A 17,447-nucleotide genomic window follows, 5' to 3' on the forward strand; every position below is an offset into this window, starting at 1 on the left:
AAAGGGCACCTGCACCCCTATGTTTATACAGCACTATTTACAATAGCTAAGCCTTGGAAACAACCCAAATGCCCAAAAATAGATGACTGGATCAAGAAGATGTGGTACATATATACCATGGAATATTACTCAGCATTCAAAAAGATAAACTCATGCAATTTGCAGCAACACGGATGGAGCTGGAAGGGATCATGCTCAGCGAAATAAGCCAGAAAGAAAAAGGAAAATACCAGATGGTCTCACTCATAGCAGGAATCTAGAAAACTTAAATAAGGGACCAGGAAAAAGACTAATTGCAATAAAGTAAAAATCAAAATCAACAAGCAACTATAGACCAGAGACACACTACAGTGGAGTGTGAGGGGAGGAGAAGAGGGATTAGGGTCAGAAAAAGGGGGTGGGAATTGTATGGGGAATATAACCAAATTGAAAATGTATACATTATGCAAAAATGAAAAATGATGTACGAATTATATAAAATAAAATAATTCATAAAAAATAAAAATAAAAATAAATAAATCTTTAAAAAAAGAAGAAGAAGAAACAGATAACTTAAATAGTCCTCAGTGTATAGAGGCAGTTGGATTGTGTAGTTGGAATCTCCCAGAAAGGAAGACTATCTTTGGATCCAAATAGATGTGGTTTTAAATTCCACTTCCATCACTTACTCATTGTAAACTCATTACTTAATCTCTCCGTGCTTCAATTTTCTCCTCTGTAATGTGAGATAATAACATCTACTTTATAGAATTGCTTTGATAATTGAGTTAATATATATAAAACAATCAGCATAATACCTAGAACACAGTAAAATAATAAACTGTTGTTAATAAAGGCTTTCAATTGGTCAAATTGTCACTAATCATCTAAACCCTACTGATTGAAAATATGATCTGCAACCCCAATGTTCAATTTGCATCATGTATGATTGTTAGGGGAGGTACCATGTTCCCCGCCCCACTTACATACAGCCATCTTGAACTGTTAGGGGGAAAGGCTGTCCTAAAGCTAATTCCATACAGGCTTCGTGGACTCCACCCCCACCCCAGGCCAAAGCCAAAGACACTGGGAACTCCAAATCCCATCCCCACCCAAGGGAAGGTGGCTGGGACCTGAGGGTGGGGTTCAGCAGCCAGGTTGGTAGAAAGCCAGACACGTGGGCTTTGGGGGGGGGTTCCCCATTTTGGCTCCCCGCCAGCTCGCAGCTTCCGGCCGCTCCGAGAGTGCCTTTGGGTTTCCAGGTCGGCGGATCGGGTAGGACGCATGAAAGACTTTATTTCCCTAGTTTCTCCCTGAGTTGTACATTTTCCTTATTTCCTTTTCCCTTGTAAATAAACCTTTCATGAACCTTTTGTGTGTGCCTGTAGTGGAGTATTCATAAGTCCCTTCTAAGTGCGCGGGTGAGGACCCACAGCCAGGCAACCCGTTCAATATCGGGGCTGCCCTATAACAGAACCACAAGGCCTGGAATACCTAAAAGGATTTCCTGAGCAGGGAACTAGGGGCAGGGTCAAGCAGCCATGCTTGGTGTATAACTGAATGCACGAGAGACCAGAGTCTCTGTGCTTCTGTGCGCTCGCTCGCTCGCTCTCTCTCCCCCCCCTGCTTCCTCTCTAACTGCCTTTGCAAATAAACCTTTTTCTTTTTCCCTTCATTTCTCTCTGCATGTCAGCTTTTGGGTTCGTCTTGAATTCTTTTTTTTTTTTTCCTTTTTTTTTTGGTGGGACCCTCGCCTGCGGCCGGGGATCGAACTGGCGCTGCAGAGGCTGCGGGCAGCTTCGTAACCCAGCGCTCAACCGCTGCACCACCAGGGGAGGCCCCTTGTCTTGAATTCTTAAGTGCTGGTGAGGACTCACATGCAGGTCACCCCAATTTCCCATGGGATTACTCTGGAACGCATTTATAAGGTAAAATACACAAAAAGCAGAAATGTCAAAAGTATATTATCAAAATAAATATAAATACAAGTTACGATATTTTCTTCCTGCACTCTAAAGAATTGTCTGCATACCCCCTGGAACGGCGCCCCAGTTTGAAGACCATTAGAGCCTAGTTTATGCTTCAATTCAAGTCAGTGAAATTTAACAAGTATTGTGAATACCAGTCTAGGTTCTGTGGCAAATGTGTATAGCTTACGGCATGACTCCTTCCCTGAAGAAAAATACCCGGTGAAAAACTGGATAAGTGGAATTTGGGGTGATGGTGGAACATGCAAGTAAAAATGATACATAGGGCCTCCCTGGTGGCGCAGCGGTTGAGCGCTGGGTTGCGAAGCTGCCCGCAGCCTCTGCAGCGCCAGTTCGATCCCCGGCTGCTCCCCGGCCACCGGAGGAGGGTCCCACATGGCGCGCAGACCTCTCCTGCCGCCCACTGCTCCACTCAGCTGTGTACTTCGGTCCTTCTGCCTGCTCTGCTCCCCGCTCTGGCTCTGGTGAATTCTCTCACCCTCCCGCGCTTCTGACTGTACCCAGTGCTTGTATAAACAAAAACAAAACAAGCAAATAAATAAATAAATAAAACATGCCTCTATTAAAAAAAAAAAGATACATAGTAAAATTCAAGACTGAGTCATAATTTACTCCAGATCAAATCACCTAAAATTAAATCATGCATGCTTATTGTTGGGAAATTAGCATTTTGAATGTAAGCACCTGAGAAGCATATTAAGAACCGTGGAGGAGTAATTATGATGGTAGACAATCTAGTAACTTGTTTCACTGTCTTAAACATCAAATTCTTTTTAATTTGTATGTCTGGAAATCCTGAGATGTATGTAGGATTTCTTTAGGACTTTACAGTCATTAGTAAATAAATTGGGTGTCAATCAGACTGTATAGATGAATTGACAAATGTACACACATTTATAAGGAGGAAAATCAAAGTTAAGAAATAGTTCTTCACTTTACAAAATTGTTTTAATTATCAGAGATTCACATTCTGTTGGGCCTTATTTAAAAAAACTGCTCTATTTTAGCAACACAGTATTTATTTCAAGCTTTCTAAAAAAAATAGCTCTCTGCTTTCAAATTTGTCCATAATTCCAAATAAAAGGAGAATTGCCAGGATCTTGGTTTCCATTTTTGCAAATTGCTTTATCATAGCCAATTGGCTTAGCAAACCTGTTAAAGTGTCACTTACATCACATTTGAGAAGTGTGACATCGCAGAGCCTGAGTCGCTCTAGGAATGCACTAATTGTTGAGAGAAGAGTTCACACTTCCCACTTCTTTACAAATGATTAATGATTGAGCTGCATTCACTTTTTAGGAAAACAATAAAACGCTAATACCACAGAAGCCTAAGTTATCCATAATGCAGCATCCCTAAAGAGCACAATTAGGGCCTCCCCGGTGGCGCAGCGGTTGAGCGCTGGGTTGCGAAGCTGCCCGCGGCCTCTGTGGCGCCGGTTCGATCCCCGGCTGCTCCCCGGCCACCGGAGGAGGGTCCCACATGGCGCACAGATCTCTCCTGCCGCCCGCTGCTTCCCTCAGCAGTGTACTTCGGTCCTTCTGCCTGCTCTGCTCCCCGCTCTGGCTCTGGTGAATTCTCTCACCCTCCCGTGCTTCTGACTGTACCCAGTGCTTGTACAAACAAAACAAACAAATAAATAAGTAAATAAAACATGCCTCAAAAAAAATAAATAAAACTTTAAAAAAAAAAAAAAAGAGCACAATTAGAGGAATCCATAGTAACTAGTGGGAGTACTTTCAGAACACAGAGGATGGGAGCTAGGAATGATATTTTTATCTAGAGAGGGCTGAGCTATAGATGTTAATTGTTGTTAACACTTCCAGTAACCATCTCAAAAAGAAGCATAAGATTTAGAAAAAATGAGTTGAACAAAATAGACAAGCAGGTGGCATTTTAAGGCCCCACTATCTCTCAGGATATGACAATTCACATTGCTTCATTTGAACCTGAAGCCTGGGTTTGTGTATTTCAGCAACCTTATCATTGAATCTTTCCAATAAAAGGTGGTGGTGTTTTTTTCCCCAGAGGAATTAAAGCACCAAGTTTTCCCTGTAAAGTCTATTTTAATAAAGACTCAACTTTTTCTTAATTAAAGTCTTTTTTAATAGATACTCAACTTTTTCTTAATTAAAATCACAGACTTTAGGGCTTCCCTGGTGGTGCAAGGGGTTAAGCAACGCACTATGAAGCAATCTGCAGCCTCTATAGCACGAGGTCGAACCCCGAATGACTAGGGAGCAGCCCACAGGGCGCAGCAGACCTCTCCTGACTCGCCCGCTGCTCCCCTCAGCAGTGTACTTCAGTCAATCTGTCTGTTCTGTTCTCCACTCTGTCTCTGGTGAATCCTCTCACCGCCCAGCCCCCCCGAATCTCTGGCCTGTACCCCAGCTCTTGTATGCATAAATAAATCTTTAAAAATAAATAAATAAAATAAAATCACAGACTTTTTGAACCAGGTTTTGGAGATTGTATTTAATCCCTGCATTTAGAGATGAGGCCCAGAAAGGCCCAGTGTTCAGGAAATGGGGTTTCCACAGGTAAAATGTGTAGAGGAATATGGCATTGCTTCGATTGTCTAGGCCCCCTAAGTGCATGTCTTCAATTTCACACTGACATAGTCAGGAGAAATAGACTCTGCCTAAAAGATCCACTGCAGCATGAGTTCGATCCCCAGCCAGGGAGCTGACCCATATGGTGCAGCAGACCTCTCCTGTCTTGCCTACTGCTCCCCTATTTCAGTAGATTTACCTGTTCTGCTCCCCAATCTGTCTCTGATGAATCCTCTCACCCCTCACACCTCTGGCCTGTACCCCAGTGCTTGCATGCATAAATAAATCTTTAAAAAAAAAAACTGTAGAGAACTGAATACATGCACACAAATGAGTACAAGGTAAAACTAGAGAAATCTGAATATAACTAGTGGAGTATATCAATGTCAATATGCTGGTTGTCATACAACAGCTTTGCAAAGTGTTACTATGGAGAAAAACTGGCCAAAGTATACAATCTCCAGTTGCATGTGAATCTATAATTATCTCGAATAATCCAATTTAGAAGAGCAAATGCCGGCCTCCCCGGTGGCGCAGCGGTTGAGCGCTGGGTTGCGAAGCTGCCAGCGGCCTCTGCAGCGCTGGTTCGATCCCTGGCTGCTCCCCGGCCACCGGAGGAGGGTCCCACATGGTGCACAGACCTCTCCTGCCGCCCGCTGCTCCCCTCAGCAGTGTACTTCGGTCCTTCTGCCTGCTCGGCTCCCCGCTCTGGCTCTGGTGAATTCTCTCACCCTCCCGCACTTCTGACTGTACCCAGTGCATGTATAAACAAAACAAACAAACAAACAAACAAATAAATAAATAAAGCATGCCTCTATTAAAAAAAAAATTAAAAAGAAGAGCAAATGCAAAAACCCGCACTGCACAGGTAGTTGAGCCATAACTGGACGTTTGTTAGTACTGGAGGGACTACAGAAGACATGGAGTTTGGCCTCCAACTTCGAAGGGTTTGCAAGGATATGTTGCCACCTTCACTCTTTTCCCACTCGTGAACACTTCATCACTGACAAATGGTTTGCATGAGCTTCGCTGTCTCTGTATTTGAAAGTGGGGATAATCCAGGCTAATTCACAGAGGCCTGTGGGTTTAATTGCCATTTGCTCCTTCACTATAGACAAAATTGTATTATTGTAATCACTGCGAGCTGGAGAACAGAGGTATAGAGTAGCTGAATATTTATGAGGCATTTTGTTGCAGATGTACCTGCCAACAGAATATTAAGTAGAACATTTGCTAAGGTGCCAAATTCTGCTTGTGATTTGGGTATATCACCTCATATTAAATCTTTGTGTTTTTCTAGTCCACATATCCCATCTGGTTTTTCCTTCAATCACGACCCTGTAAATATAATTCAGAGTGTGTTTATTAGATTTGTGAGAGATAATGGTGACCAGAAACTGCCATCGACAGATTTGCTTGTAGGGTAGAAAAAATATGAAATGAGCATCTTTAAGGGGATGGAAAAATTTTTTTCAAAATGATGTCTGTATTCACTTTCCAGGCAAGGACATGAAAAATGAATTCTGCAATAGGGAGAGAAATAGGCTAGAGTTTCCATCTCTGAATCTATAGGAGGATGTCACCCTGTGCAGGAGAATACAAATAAGGAGGTTTGAGTGAACTACAAACAGGTCCTGCTTATTTCTCATGATGAAAAACAGGGAATTGATGTACAAGGGCAAAACCAAATTGCCTTTTAGCTTGTAGTGCCCAACACTATGGAGACTTTCCCATCAGAGCTACACAGGGGGCTTAACAGTGGGCCAAGAAAGTCTACAAACTATATAATCAAGCTCTGCATATTTTAAGAATGATCAGTTCATAAACTAATTCAAAGCAACTGGAGCATTAGATCAATCAATAAATCTTAGCAAATGAACAACACCACAGATACAGGGCTTAGCCTATGTTTTGGTACCATATAGAGTCCCAAGATGGGCTTAATTCATGTTATCTCATTCTTTTCGAAGAAGGGTTTTCTTAAATGCATAACTAAGAGTAATTTAATCTGCAGACCTTTAGGAAAACTCTTCATCTTCATACATTCATAAGTCAGAACAAGTCCTTTGTTGGGGCACACATCTGGGCTGAGATCAGGAAATTATGCTCACCACAGCTGGAAAGAAACTTCAGCTTGTGATGAACCCCTAATAGCGACTTTAAGAAATTCCTGACACCATCCATTCCTTTTCAAAACACTGTAGACTTTTGTCACAGCTAAGAACTGGAAACAACTTCATTCTATCAAGGGAGTTCATTGAATAAATCAGATGGTGTTCCTGTTCTATTGCACTAGGCAGTGCACCTCCCACCCCCAATTCATTGGACCCCCACTCTCCCCTTTTCACCACAAAAATAAAATAATTTTAATGAATAGCTAAATTAATGAAATGACAAAAATGGTAAATCAATTTACATTGTAAAAGTTTATATTCTCTTGAAATTATTATTAATATTTGATTATTTTAGATATCCTAAGATTATTTATATAATCTCATCATATAGATTTATATAGTCTAGAATTAGATTAACAAATTATTTTTTGCTTATATTCTCCTGTCTTGAAATTCTACTTCTAGTAAGCTCACATTAACCAAAATAAATATACAAAGAAATTTATTAGTGGGTCTCCCTGGCGGCACAAGGGGTTAAGTCTCAGCACTATGAAGCCACTGCAGCATGAGTTTGATCCCCAGCCAGGGAAGTGACCCACATGGCACAGCAGACCTCTCCTGACTCACCTATTGCTCCCCTCAGCAGTGTATTTCAATCTGTCTGTTCTGCTCCCCGTTCTGTCTCTGGTGAATCCTCTCACCCCCTACACCTCTGGCCTACACCCCAGCTCTTATATGCATAAATAAGTAAATCTTTTTAAAAAAGAAATTTATTAGAGTATGATTTGTAACTGCAAAAAATTGGAAATAATTTAAATGTCCATCAATAGCGAATTAATGTATAATACAGCTATAGAAAGGATATATGCAGCCTTGAGACTAGATAAGGTCGATCTAAATGTACTAATGTGTCCATGATAATATTAAGCTAAAAATAAATCAAATTGTAGAACAAATGCATGCATGTATTATTTTTGTTTTCTAAAACTCTACATATTCACACACTTACAGATCCAGAGAATATAGACATGTCTGTGGAGAGCACACAGGACAGGTTTTACTTTATTACTTCATGCACTTTTACAATGTTTGAGATTATTGTATTTGCAACCATTGTGTATTGCATTTGTAATACTTAAAAATCAAGAAAAGATGCTTAAAAACTACTCCAAAACTAAATTACTAATGCTAACAACTTTACTGTTATTAGCATTTATCACTGCACTGTTTAAATATTCCTGTGACATCTCCAACTATAGTGCATACTAGTTTATTAAACCCAGGTAGGGTTCACGGTTTTCAGCAAATGTTCCCCAAAAGCCTTGTTCTCATGAATATATAAATATATACATATATAATTCATGTGTAAATAGATTTATTGAGATTTGTAACCTAGCAATGTGCTCATTAAAATTTATTTTTTAAAGGTCATAATCCTTCTATGGACCATAAATACCAATTTATTAGGCAAAAGCTGAAGCTAGACATGTTGTAATCACTCCTATTTATTCATATAATTGCCCCCCTCCCCCCAGATGGCATATGACCAGGTAGAAGAAATTCTGTGGTGTTACAGCTCCTTCAACAGTGAGCAGGCAGTGACTGCGGCTAACAGTCTATTTCCTCAGATGGTGGTTATCAGCACCAGCAGCTCCCTTTAAAGAAGCTACTAAAATAGCGGTTCACAACCTTTGGGAGTCACTTACCCCTTAAGATCACCCTGCATAATATGTGAGACATGCTGTGGGGGTGAAAAGAGCATGGGCTTTGCAGCCAGACCAATCTATGTTCAAATTCCAGCTCCACTATTTATTTGATGGGTGACCTTAAGCAATTTACTGAACCTGTCTAAGCCTCTCTTTTTTTTGAGATTTATTTTATATATTTATGCATACAAGAGCTTGGGTGTAGGCCAGAGGTGTGGGGGTGAGAGGATTCAGCAGAGACAGAGTGGGGAGCAGAATAGGCAGACAGACTGAAATACACTGCTGAGGGGAACGGCAGGCGAGACAGGAGAGGTCTACTGCGCCATAGGGGTCAGCTCCTTGGTCGGGATTTGAACTCATGCTGCAGCTTCATAGTGCTGAGACTTAACCCCTTGTGCCACCAGGGAGGCCGTCTAAGACTCTTTTTTCTCATGTATAAAATCCTGGCTCATGGTAAGAGCCTCGTAAAAGACAGTAATTACAGATTATTTTAGGATGTGATAGAAACTGTAGGCTTTGTCATTTAAAATTCCACATTGTATTTTTAGCACATTGCATACAATGTCAAGGACTTTTCTGGCCCATCAAGGCCATTCTGGACTCCCTGGTTTAAGGTTTGGAAAAAACACTTAAAGAAGCCTGAATGCTAGAAATAACATTTTCCACTGATTTTGCTTCATTGCCATGTTAGGTTGTTTTATTTGTTTATTTGCTATGTTGGATTAGTTATATATATTGCCACCCCAGGACTTAATCAGACAAAGAGGATGGGTTGTACATTAAAAAGTGTACAGGGCCTCCCTGCTGGCGCAAGAGGATAAGACACAACCTATGAAGCTATCCGCAGTCACTGCAAGCACAAGTTCAATCCTCGGCCAGGGAGCAACCCACATGGCACAGCAGACCTCTCCTGTCACGCCCGCTGCTCCCCTCAGCAGTGTATTTCAGTCAGTCTGCCTGTTCTGTTCTCCACTCTGTCTCTGGTGAATCCTCTCACCTCCTGCACTTCTGGCCTGTACCCCAGTTCTTGTATGCATAAATAAATAAATCTTTAAAAAAAATAAAAAGTGTACAGACTTGGTAGGGGTAAGGAGATGGGAGTGTGGCAAGGGGGCAGGAGTGGGGAAGCAATGGGAAAAAAAGAAAAAAAAGTGTACAAAAGAGCAAATTTATGAGGGTTTTCGAGCACTTGAACACATCAGTTAGGGTTAGTTATTTACCAGCCAAGTGGTAGGAAAGGCCTTGGCAATTCACTGGACAGATTAGGTTTTCAAAGACAACTGCTAAGCCTACAGATTTAATCAAGTCATTCTTCCAGTTGCATAGAAGAAAGACAAAGTGACTTTAAACTGCTTTGGGTGAGCTGTTCAGGCATAACCTACTGGTTCCTGACTCTGCTTTGTGATCAGAGCCAGCTAGGACTTTTCTCTTTTATTTTCAAGCTTCAGAAAAGAGGAAACTACCTTTAGGTAGTAGCTCAAAGGAACAGCTTTCCAGTTCCTTTGCATGAGTCTAATCTCAAAGAAACACAGAAACTGCCTGGAATGTGCCTCTACCTTGAACTCAAACCCCTTTCAGACACTTGGTGAAAACATACCTCCATAGTCTGTGAGAGCCCTCCAAGGCAGGGATCTAGCCCATCCCCTCTCTAACCACCACCCCCCCAAATCCGTAAGAACAATAAATAATGGTCTTCTAAGAATAAGTGAACATTTCAGGAAAAGAGAAAAAAATCGTATTTTGATACTGTTATCATGGACTTTAACCACCTTCAGGACTGTTGCTGATGATGGTGGATAAGCTAAGATTTGAGGGGAAAAGGATGTTATACAGAGAAAAACAATCCTATATTTCCTTCTAAAAATGAAAAGAGAAGGAAAATGCATGTGTAACTCCAAAAGGCAAGTTCTCTTATAAGAATTCTATTCCAAGCATTTTTCCCACATCATCACTGCTCTCAAAAATGAATTGGCTTTATAAATATTAATACCATTCATTCTCCACTAAATGGAACCCAGTCTCGGGCCTCCCTGGTGGTGCAGGTGGTTGAGCGCAGCGCTGTGAAGCTGTCTGCAGCCTCTGCAGCGCCGGTTCGATCCCTGGCCACCGGACAGGGTCCCATATGGCAAGCAGACCTCTCCTGTCTCATCCGTTGCTCCCTTCAGCAGTGTATTTCGTTAGTCTGCCTGTTCTGTTCCCCACTCTGTCTCTAGTGAATCCTCTCACCCTCCTGCACATCTGGCCTGTACCCCGGCTCTTGTATAAATAAAATCTTTTAAAAAAATTGAAAAAAAATTGAAAAAAAAAGGAACCCAGTCTCTTTGGAGAAACAACTGATTCTTAAGCTGAGCAGGGACAGTACAAGATGAGCCTGTAATATCTTGTAGTGCTAGAAAGTAAAGTGCTCCAAAAATTATGGGGACGTGTAAAAAGGACACAAGAACCAAACTGAAGGACTCCCACCAGCCAAATCTGGGCCAACTTGAGCAACAAAGGAAGTGAGCGACAGATTATAACCCATTGAATAAAAGAATCCATGAGTTCATGCTAATATAAACACAAAAACAAATGAAGGAATAAATAAGTTATGTGGGGAAGAAGAGAACATTTTTCCTTATAATAGAATACTAATAAATGTAGAAAAATAAGAGTCTTTAAAATCATTTTGCAGCCATCATAGGTAGTAATGAGTTAGGTGGGCAAGAATCATCTACAGATGAAGTACAACTGGGTAAATATTTGATAAGAACAAGATACGTACACAACCTTCAAATATCTCCCCAGAAATTGCTTATTAATTATAACAAAGGAAAGAATAGTGACTTTACTGTGGAGAAATCTAGCAGACATCACCAGAATCAATTGATCTAAGTTATCAGGCCTCCCTGGTGGTGCAAGGGGTTAAGTCTCAGCACTAGGAAGCTATAGCAGCCACTGCAGCACAAGTTTGATCCCTGGCTAGGGTGCTGACCCACATGGCACAGCAGACCTCTCCTGTCTTGCCCGCTGCTCCCCTCAGCAGTGTAGCAGTGTATTTCAGTCAATCTGCCTGTTCTGCTCCCCACTCTGTCTCTGGTGAATCCTCTCACTCCCCACACCTCTGGCCTATACCCCAATTCTTAAATGCATAAACAGATAAATCATTTTTTTTTTTTAAATATTTTTTTTTTTATAGAGGCATGTTTATTTCTTTATTTATTTGTTTTGTTTGTTTGTTCTGTTTACACATGCACTGGGTGCAGTCAGAAGCGCGGGAGGGTGAGAGAATTCACCAGAGCCAGAGCGGGGAGCAGAGCAGGCAGAAGGACCGAGGTACACTGCTGAGGGGAGCAGCGGGCGGCAGGAGAGGTCTGCGCGCCATGTGGGACCCTCCTCAGGTGGCCGGGGAGCAGCCGGGGATCGAACCGGCGCCGCAGAGGCCGCAGGCAGCTTCGTAACCCAGCGCTCAACCGCTGTGCCACCGGGGAGGCCCCAGATAAATCATTTTTAAAATGATCTAAGTTATCATCAGCAGTAATGGGACAAATTGGTATCGCGAAAGATGAGAAAGACTAAGGACCTGCTCCAGATGAGAATTTGAAGAGACATTCTAACTAAATGTAAATGTGCGGTCCTGAACTGGGTTCTGGACCAAGCAAAGGATCCATAAAAGAAATTATTAGGATAATTGGCAAAGGTTGGACATGGACTATGGTTTAGATATTAGTAGTGTATCAATGTTAAATTTCCTGTTTTTCATAGTCGTGCTGTGGCTACAGAAGCAGAAATACACACTGAGATTTTAGGGGTAATGAGGCATTATATCTGCAACTTAATCTCAAATGATTAGGAAACTGTGTGTGTGTGTGCGTGTGTGTGTGTGTGTAGGGAGGGAGAAGGAAAAAGAGGGAGAATGATAAAACATGGGGGAAATGTTAACAATTATTAAATCTGGGTAGAGTGTATATAGAAGTTCTTTGTCCCATTCTTGCAATTTTTCTGTAAGGTTGAAATTATCAAAATGAAAGATAAAAGACAATGGTATTTGCTCTACATCAACAAGCAGATGACAAAACTGTGACAACTGTGGGTCCCTCAGAGGAAGACAGAACCTGGCCTACAAGTGGTCTGGGGTATACAGCATCATCGCTCCCCTCACTACGGCAGACAATTCACAAGCTACTCACAGCAGCGCAGCCTCGTGTCAACAGTGGGAATGAGGTTGTTGATGAGCCAAACATCTTCTTCCCAACTAACTATGTTTCCATCCAAACACTTCATAAACTCCTCAATTTCCAGGATGTGGTCCCAGAGTTGAAAGTAGTACAAGCTGCCACTGAAGGCTGGTATGACACTTTTAATCTGGCTGTCCCGCTTCTTGAGCAAGTGTCCTAGAATCAGAGTCCCATTAGGTGCCAGGTTTTGTGGTTGATCTATAATTACCAGTATCCTTTCTTTATTCAGGAAGAGTTCTAATTTGCCTTTCACGCCATCCCATATCAAGCATATTGTATGCCAGTGTAATGGAGTCAGGTGGTAATGGATATAAAAGATCTTGCCCATCTTGTATAATATTAGCTGTTGATGGTCTCCTGCAAGTCCAAGGTCAATGTCTTCTCTGCCCAAGAAGGTGTTATTAGTAATATAGGAGAAAGCCATCCAATCACTTGGGTTATCATCTGTGAATGCCAGGTCAATGCATGTTGTGAATCGACTCAGTTCAGGAACAGTACTGGTCAGGCTAACGTAGGTGTCAGCTCTTCCATAAAAATCCAGTCTTCTTCCCTTGAGTGAAAGTCCATCTGTGCAAATTTTGGGAAGGGAAAAGAAGAAAAAAGGAAATCTCAGTTCACAAAAAGTCAATTTTATAATCTGCTTTAGACATATCATCAAATCCAGACTGCACTATACTATTGAGAGTCAATACTGATGCAAATAAGCTATAATAGTGGATATACAAAAATCATCTCTATTTGACATTGGCATGTGACATTTCTTGAAAGAAAATTATGTCTTCCTAATTATACTTTGCTTGGGTTAATGTGAAAAGTTACATTAGTGTTTGCAGAACGCACACCAGCTGGACAGTTTAGGGAGGCAGTTAAAGGTGTGTGGCTAGGGCCTCCCTGGTAGTGCAATGGGTTAAGCACAGCATTGTGGAGCTATCCGCAGCTTCTGCAGCACAAATTCAATCTCAGGCTGGCCAGGAAGTTACCCACGTGGCACAGCAGACCTCTCCTGTCTCATCCGCTGCTCCCCTCAGCAGTGTATTTCAGCAGATCTGCCTGTTCTGTTCCCCAATCTGTCTCTGGTGAATCATCTCACCACCACCCGCCCCTGCCACACCTCTGGCCTGTACCCCAGGTCTTGTATGCATAAATAAATAGATCTTTTTTTTAAAAAAAAAAAAGTGTGTGGCTAGTGGGGAGAAAGGGAAGAAGCCAACAAAAAGGCAGCTTGGACTTAAAATTTGCTGCACATAATCCTCACCTGTATAATCAAAAGATAACTATTTCCGGGCCTCCCCGGTGGCGCAGCAGTTGAGCGCTGGGTTGCGAACCTGCCAGCAGCCTCTGCTGCGCCGGTTTGATCCCCAGCTGCTCCCCAGCCACCGGAGGAGGGTCCCACATGGTGCACAGACCTCTCCTGCCGCCCGCTGCTCCCCTCAGCAGTGTACTTCGGTCCTTCTGCCTGCTTTGCTCCCCGCTCTGGCTCTGGTGAATTCTCTCACCCTCCCGCGCTTCTGACTGTACCCAGTGCATGTATAAACAAAACAAACAAACAAACAAATAAATAAACATGCCTCTATAAAATAAAAAAAAAAAAATAACTATTTCCATCAACTTAACTGCCTTATTCTATTCATGGTGCAACAGCAATTTATTTCTCCAATGTCTTTCCTGAGCCAAATGGCCTGATTTTCTCTTTGAAGATTGCTTCTCAGTGAAAGCCCTGACAGAGGCCTGAAGGATGACCAGCTGGACAATACTGAAGACCCAGGAGTTCTGCTCACATTCAGGAAGTGGAGAAAAAGCAGGTCCCTGCATGTATTCTGATTCCCTCCTCTGTCTCCGCCCCGAGGAGGCCGTGACAGATTTAAGAGGCCATGGACCCAGTTACATTGGCTCTGAAGTCAGACAAGCCTGGGCTGCAAGCTCTGCTCGGACTCTCATCAGCTTTGCAACTTCAAACAAGTAACTTCACCTCCCAATGTCTCAGTGTTTGCTTCAGTAAAATGGGTGTTCAGGGCCATGATGTTGTATCTGTGCAACTCCGAGGGCCACCATTTACATGAGAGTTTATGCCAGATAAACACCCCCGACTGCTGACTTTGCAAGATGGCTTGAAGATGAGTGAGATGATGCGTGCAGAGCCCTCTCATAAGGCCAAAGGAAATGTCCATGAGCACAGTCTTTGGGTGGGCAATTTGGGAATATTTATGGAAATGGTAATTGACTGTTCCCTGTGATTCATAGGAAACTTGATGAGTGGTGATATCTCCCAAGCCACTAGGAAGATATCTGAAGATTGCCAAACAACAAACTTATTCTAGTCCCAGCACAGTCCAAGACAAAGCATAATTCTCCCTGAATTATAGCTGTAGCATGAGACCATCCACTCTAAAACACTAACAACACACTATAGAGGCTGGCCAGAAGTGACTACTTCCTTGCTTCTGGAAACTTCTAGATATTTTCTAGCTCCACAGTATTCCTTCTTCCCAATCCTCTGCAGAATATCTTACAAAAGCAAACAAGTACATGTCTGCCCATGTGTGCAAAACATACACACACCCATGTGCCAGAATACACACCATTCACGAACCAGGCAGCTATTTCTGAACTGTCCGTGGCGGATGAGCAAATGCTTGTCTGTCCCTGATTCATGTGATTATCTTATCATCTTTCATGCAGCTGAGAAATTAAGGGATCACCCTACAAAGTGATAATCACTATGAAATTGCCAAGTCTTTATTATGGCTGGTGAACATTGTTTTTCTGTTCAACCATCCAAAATGACGTCAAATATAACATTTAAGAACGATTATTGTGAGCATAAATCTCCAAGGCTTACCTGTCCCTCAAAAGAGGATGTTTCATAATCTCATATGGTCTACAAGGGCCTCTCCTCTGCAATATACTCATATGAAGCCAGGTGTCAAAGGACATCAATGCTCAACTTACAAAACCAGAACCACAGAAGCCGATGCTATATAAAGATAGCCCCTGCCTATTTTCAAAGCACAAATTAGAACCTCTATATAGTGAGATATTAAGACAAACCAGTACATCTATTTAGTCATAGAGAGATTTCCAAGTCTTAATATTGTCTGAAAGAGCAAGTAGATAAGTGTAGGTATAGACTTACTCTTTTAGAAAAATAGGAGAAAAACACATGTGTTAGCAGACACAGAGAAAAAAATCCGGAAGAGCACACATCAAACAGGTAAGATAGTATTGTCAGGTGTGAAATTTGGGGGACCTTTACTTTCCACATTATTTAGCTCTATAATATTGACATATTTTTTTTAACACAATCGTGTCTTACATTTTAATCAGAAAATGAAGATGGATGAATGGAGCGGAAGAGGGAGCCACTGTGAGTGTATTTGAGATTCTGTCGAGATGAATTCTGTTTAGCTCAGAGCAGAAGTGTGGTGCGGAGTAGAGTCTAAAAAGCCAGATTTGAGTCCCAGTTGCACGCCTCACTAGCCGTATGAACGCGGGCAGTTAATGCAGGTGCAAGCTTTTAGGACAACGTCTGGGCACAGAGTGAGTCCTATGTGGATGTTACATAAGTAAACTCATGCAAACTCTCTATGCCACACTCCTCCATGGTAAGAGGGGAATAAGAATTATCCACCTCGCCGGGTCACTAAGAAGGGCGAAGCAGTCATTACCACTTCTGCACGTGTATGAGCATCTCTATAAACGGTGAAGCCCCTGTAAATGTCAGCGGCCGTGGTTGCCATTGTCATTATCGTCATTATTAGGTGCCTCTCTCTTCTCCCACAACCTCTTTCACATCCTCCCCACATGCAAGCACTTCTGCCTTGGGCCCTGCCACAGCCTCCAGGCTCCCAGGGGACTCAGGGGCCCCATGTGCCAACACAGCAAGGTGGGGCCAGGGGCCTTGTCCTTCTGTTTGGCTGGGCGAGCGGGGCCTCTCCAGGGCCTCTCCAGGGCCTCTCGAGGGCCTGCTCCAAAGGCCACGTGTGTCTCTGCATATCATTCAACTATCCATGGCAGGTATCTGCTTGGCCGCTGCCATCTGTCTCTTAGCAATTTCCAAGTCTAGATTGCGTGATTGCTCCCCTGAAGCATGTGCTCTCTTGTTTTGCCCCCCATCCCCCGTCTCTTTGCCTCTATCCTCCGTTTCCTTTTATTTTCAATTATATTTTTATATTTTTATATATTTATATTTTTTCTATTATAAATATGATGCCATAGGAACTTTTTAAAAGAAAAATTGAAAATTATCACTATTAGGAGGTTAAAAACTGAGAACAAAGTCAGCCAGAGTGCCACCATCCAGAGAAACATTTTGATGTATATCCCTTGGAGTTCCCCCATCCCCCCACCCCACCCCTGTGCACAGGATTTGCTTGTTTCTATGTGACTGAGATTACTTTGTAAAGGAAAAGCAGGTAGCCCACTTTTTCTCACTTTACACTGGAACCCAAGTAGTCTCCGTGTTAGAAAAACTTACCGTGGGTCCTCCCTGGTGGTGCAAGGGGTTAAGCACTGCACTATGAAGCAATCTGCAGACTCTGCAGCACGAATTCGATCCCCAGCCTGCCAGGGAGCAACCCACATGGCGCAGCAGACCTCTTCTGTCTCGCCCACTGCTCCCCTCAGCAGTGTATTTCAGTCAGTCTGCCTGTTCTGTTCCCCACTCTGTCTCTGGTGAATCCTCTCACCCCCTGCATCTCTGGCCAGTACCCCAGTTCCTGTATGCATAAATAAATACATTTTTTTAAAAAAAGAAAAGAAAAACTTACCCTGAACATTTCTTTTTATTTATTTATTTATTTTTTATTGATTGATTCTAATTTGGGGGTTACTTTTTTATTCTTCCATATGCACACATGTTCCTCTTGCCCTCCACCAAACCACCTGTGTCCTTACT

The 17,447-nt window shown here is 42.4% G+C and overlaps 1 protein-coding gene across 1 annotated transcript in view; it reads right to left on the minus strand.

Moving 5' to 3' along the window:
* Positions 1–16,296, minus strand: part of ADGRG4 (adhesion G protein-coupled receptor G4) — an 80,433-nt gene extending 64,137 nt beyond the window's left edge. Inside the window, exons 1-2 of the mRNA XM_037512802.1 lie at positions 16,182–16,296; positions 12,506–13,120 (exon numbers count right to left, since the gene is read on the minus strand). Of these exons, the coding sequence (XP_037368699.1) occupies positions 12,506–13,120; positions 16,182–16,296 (730 nt within the window). The remainder of the gene's footprint in view (positions 1–12,505; positions 13,121–16,181) is intronic.
* Between the last annotated feature and the right edge of the window lie 1,151 nt (positions 16,297–17,447).

Source organism: Talpa occidentalis, unplaced genomic scaffold (assembly GCF_014898055.3).
Source record: "Talpa occidentalis isolate TD23 unplaced genomic scaffold, MPIMG_talOcc4v2.1 talOcc4.15, whole genome shotgun sequence".
Classification (NCBI taxonomy): domain Eukaryota; kingdom Metazoa; phylum Chordata; class Mammalia; order Eulipotyphla; family Talpidae; genus Talpa; species Talpa occidentalis.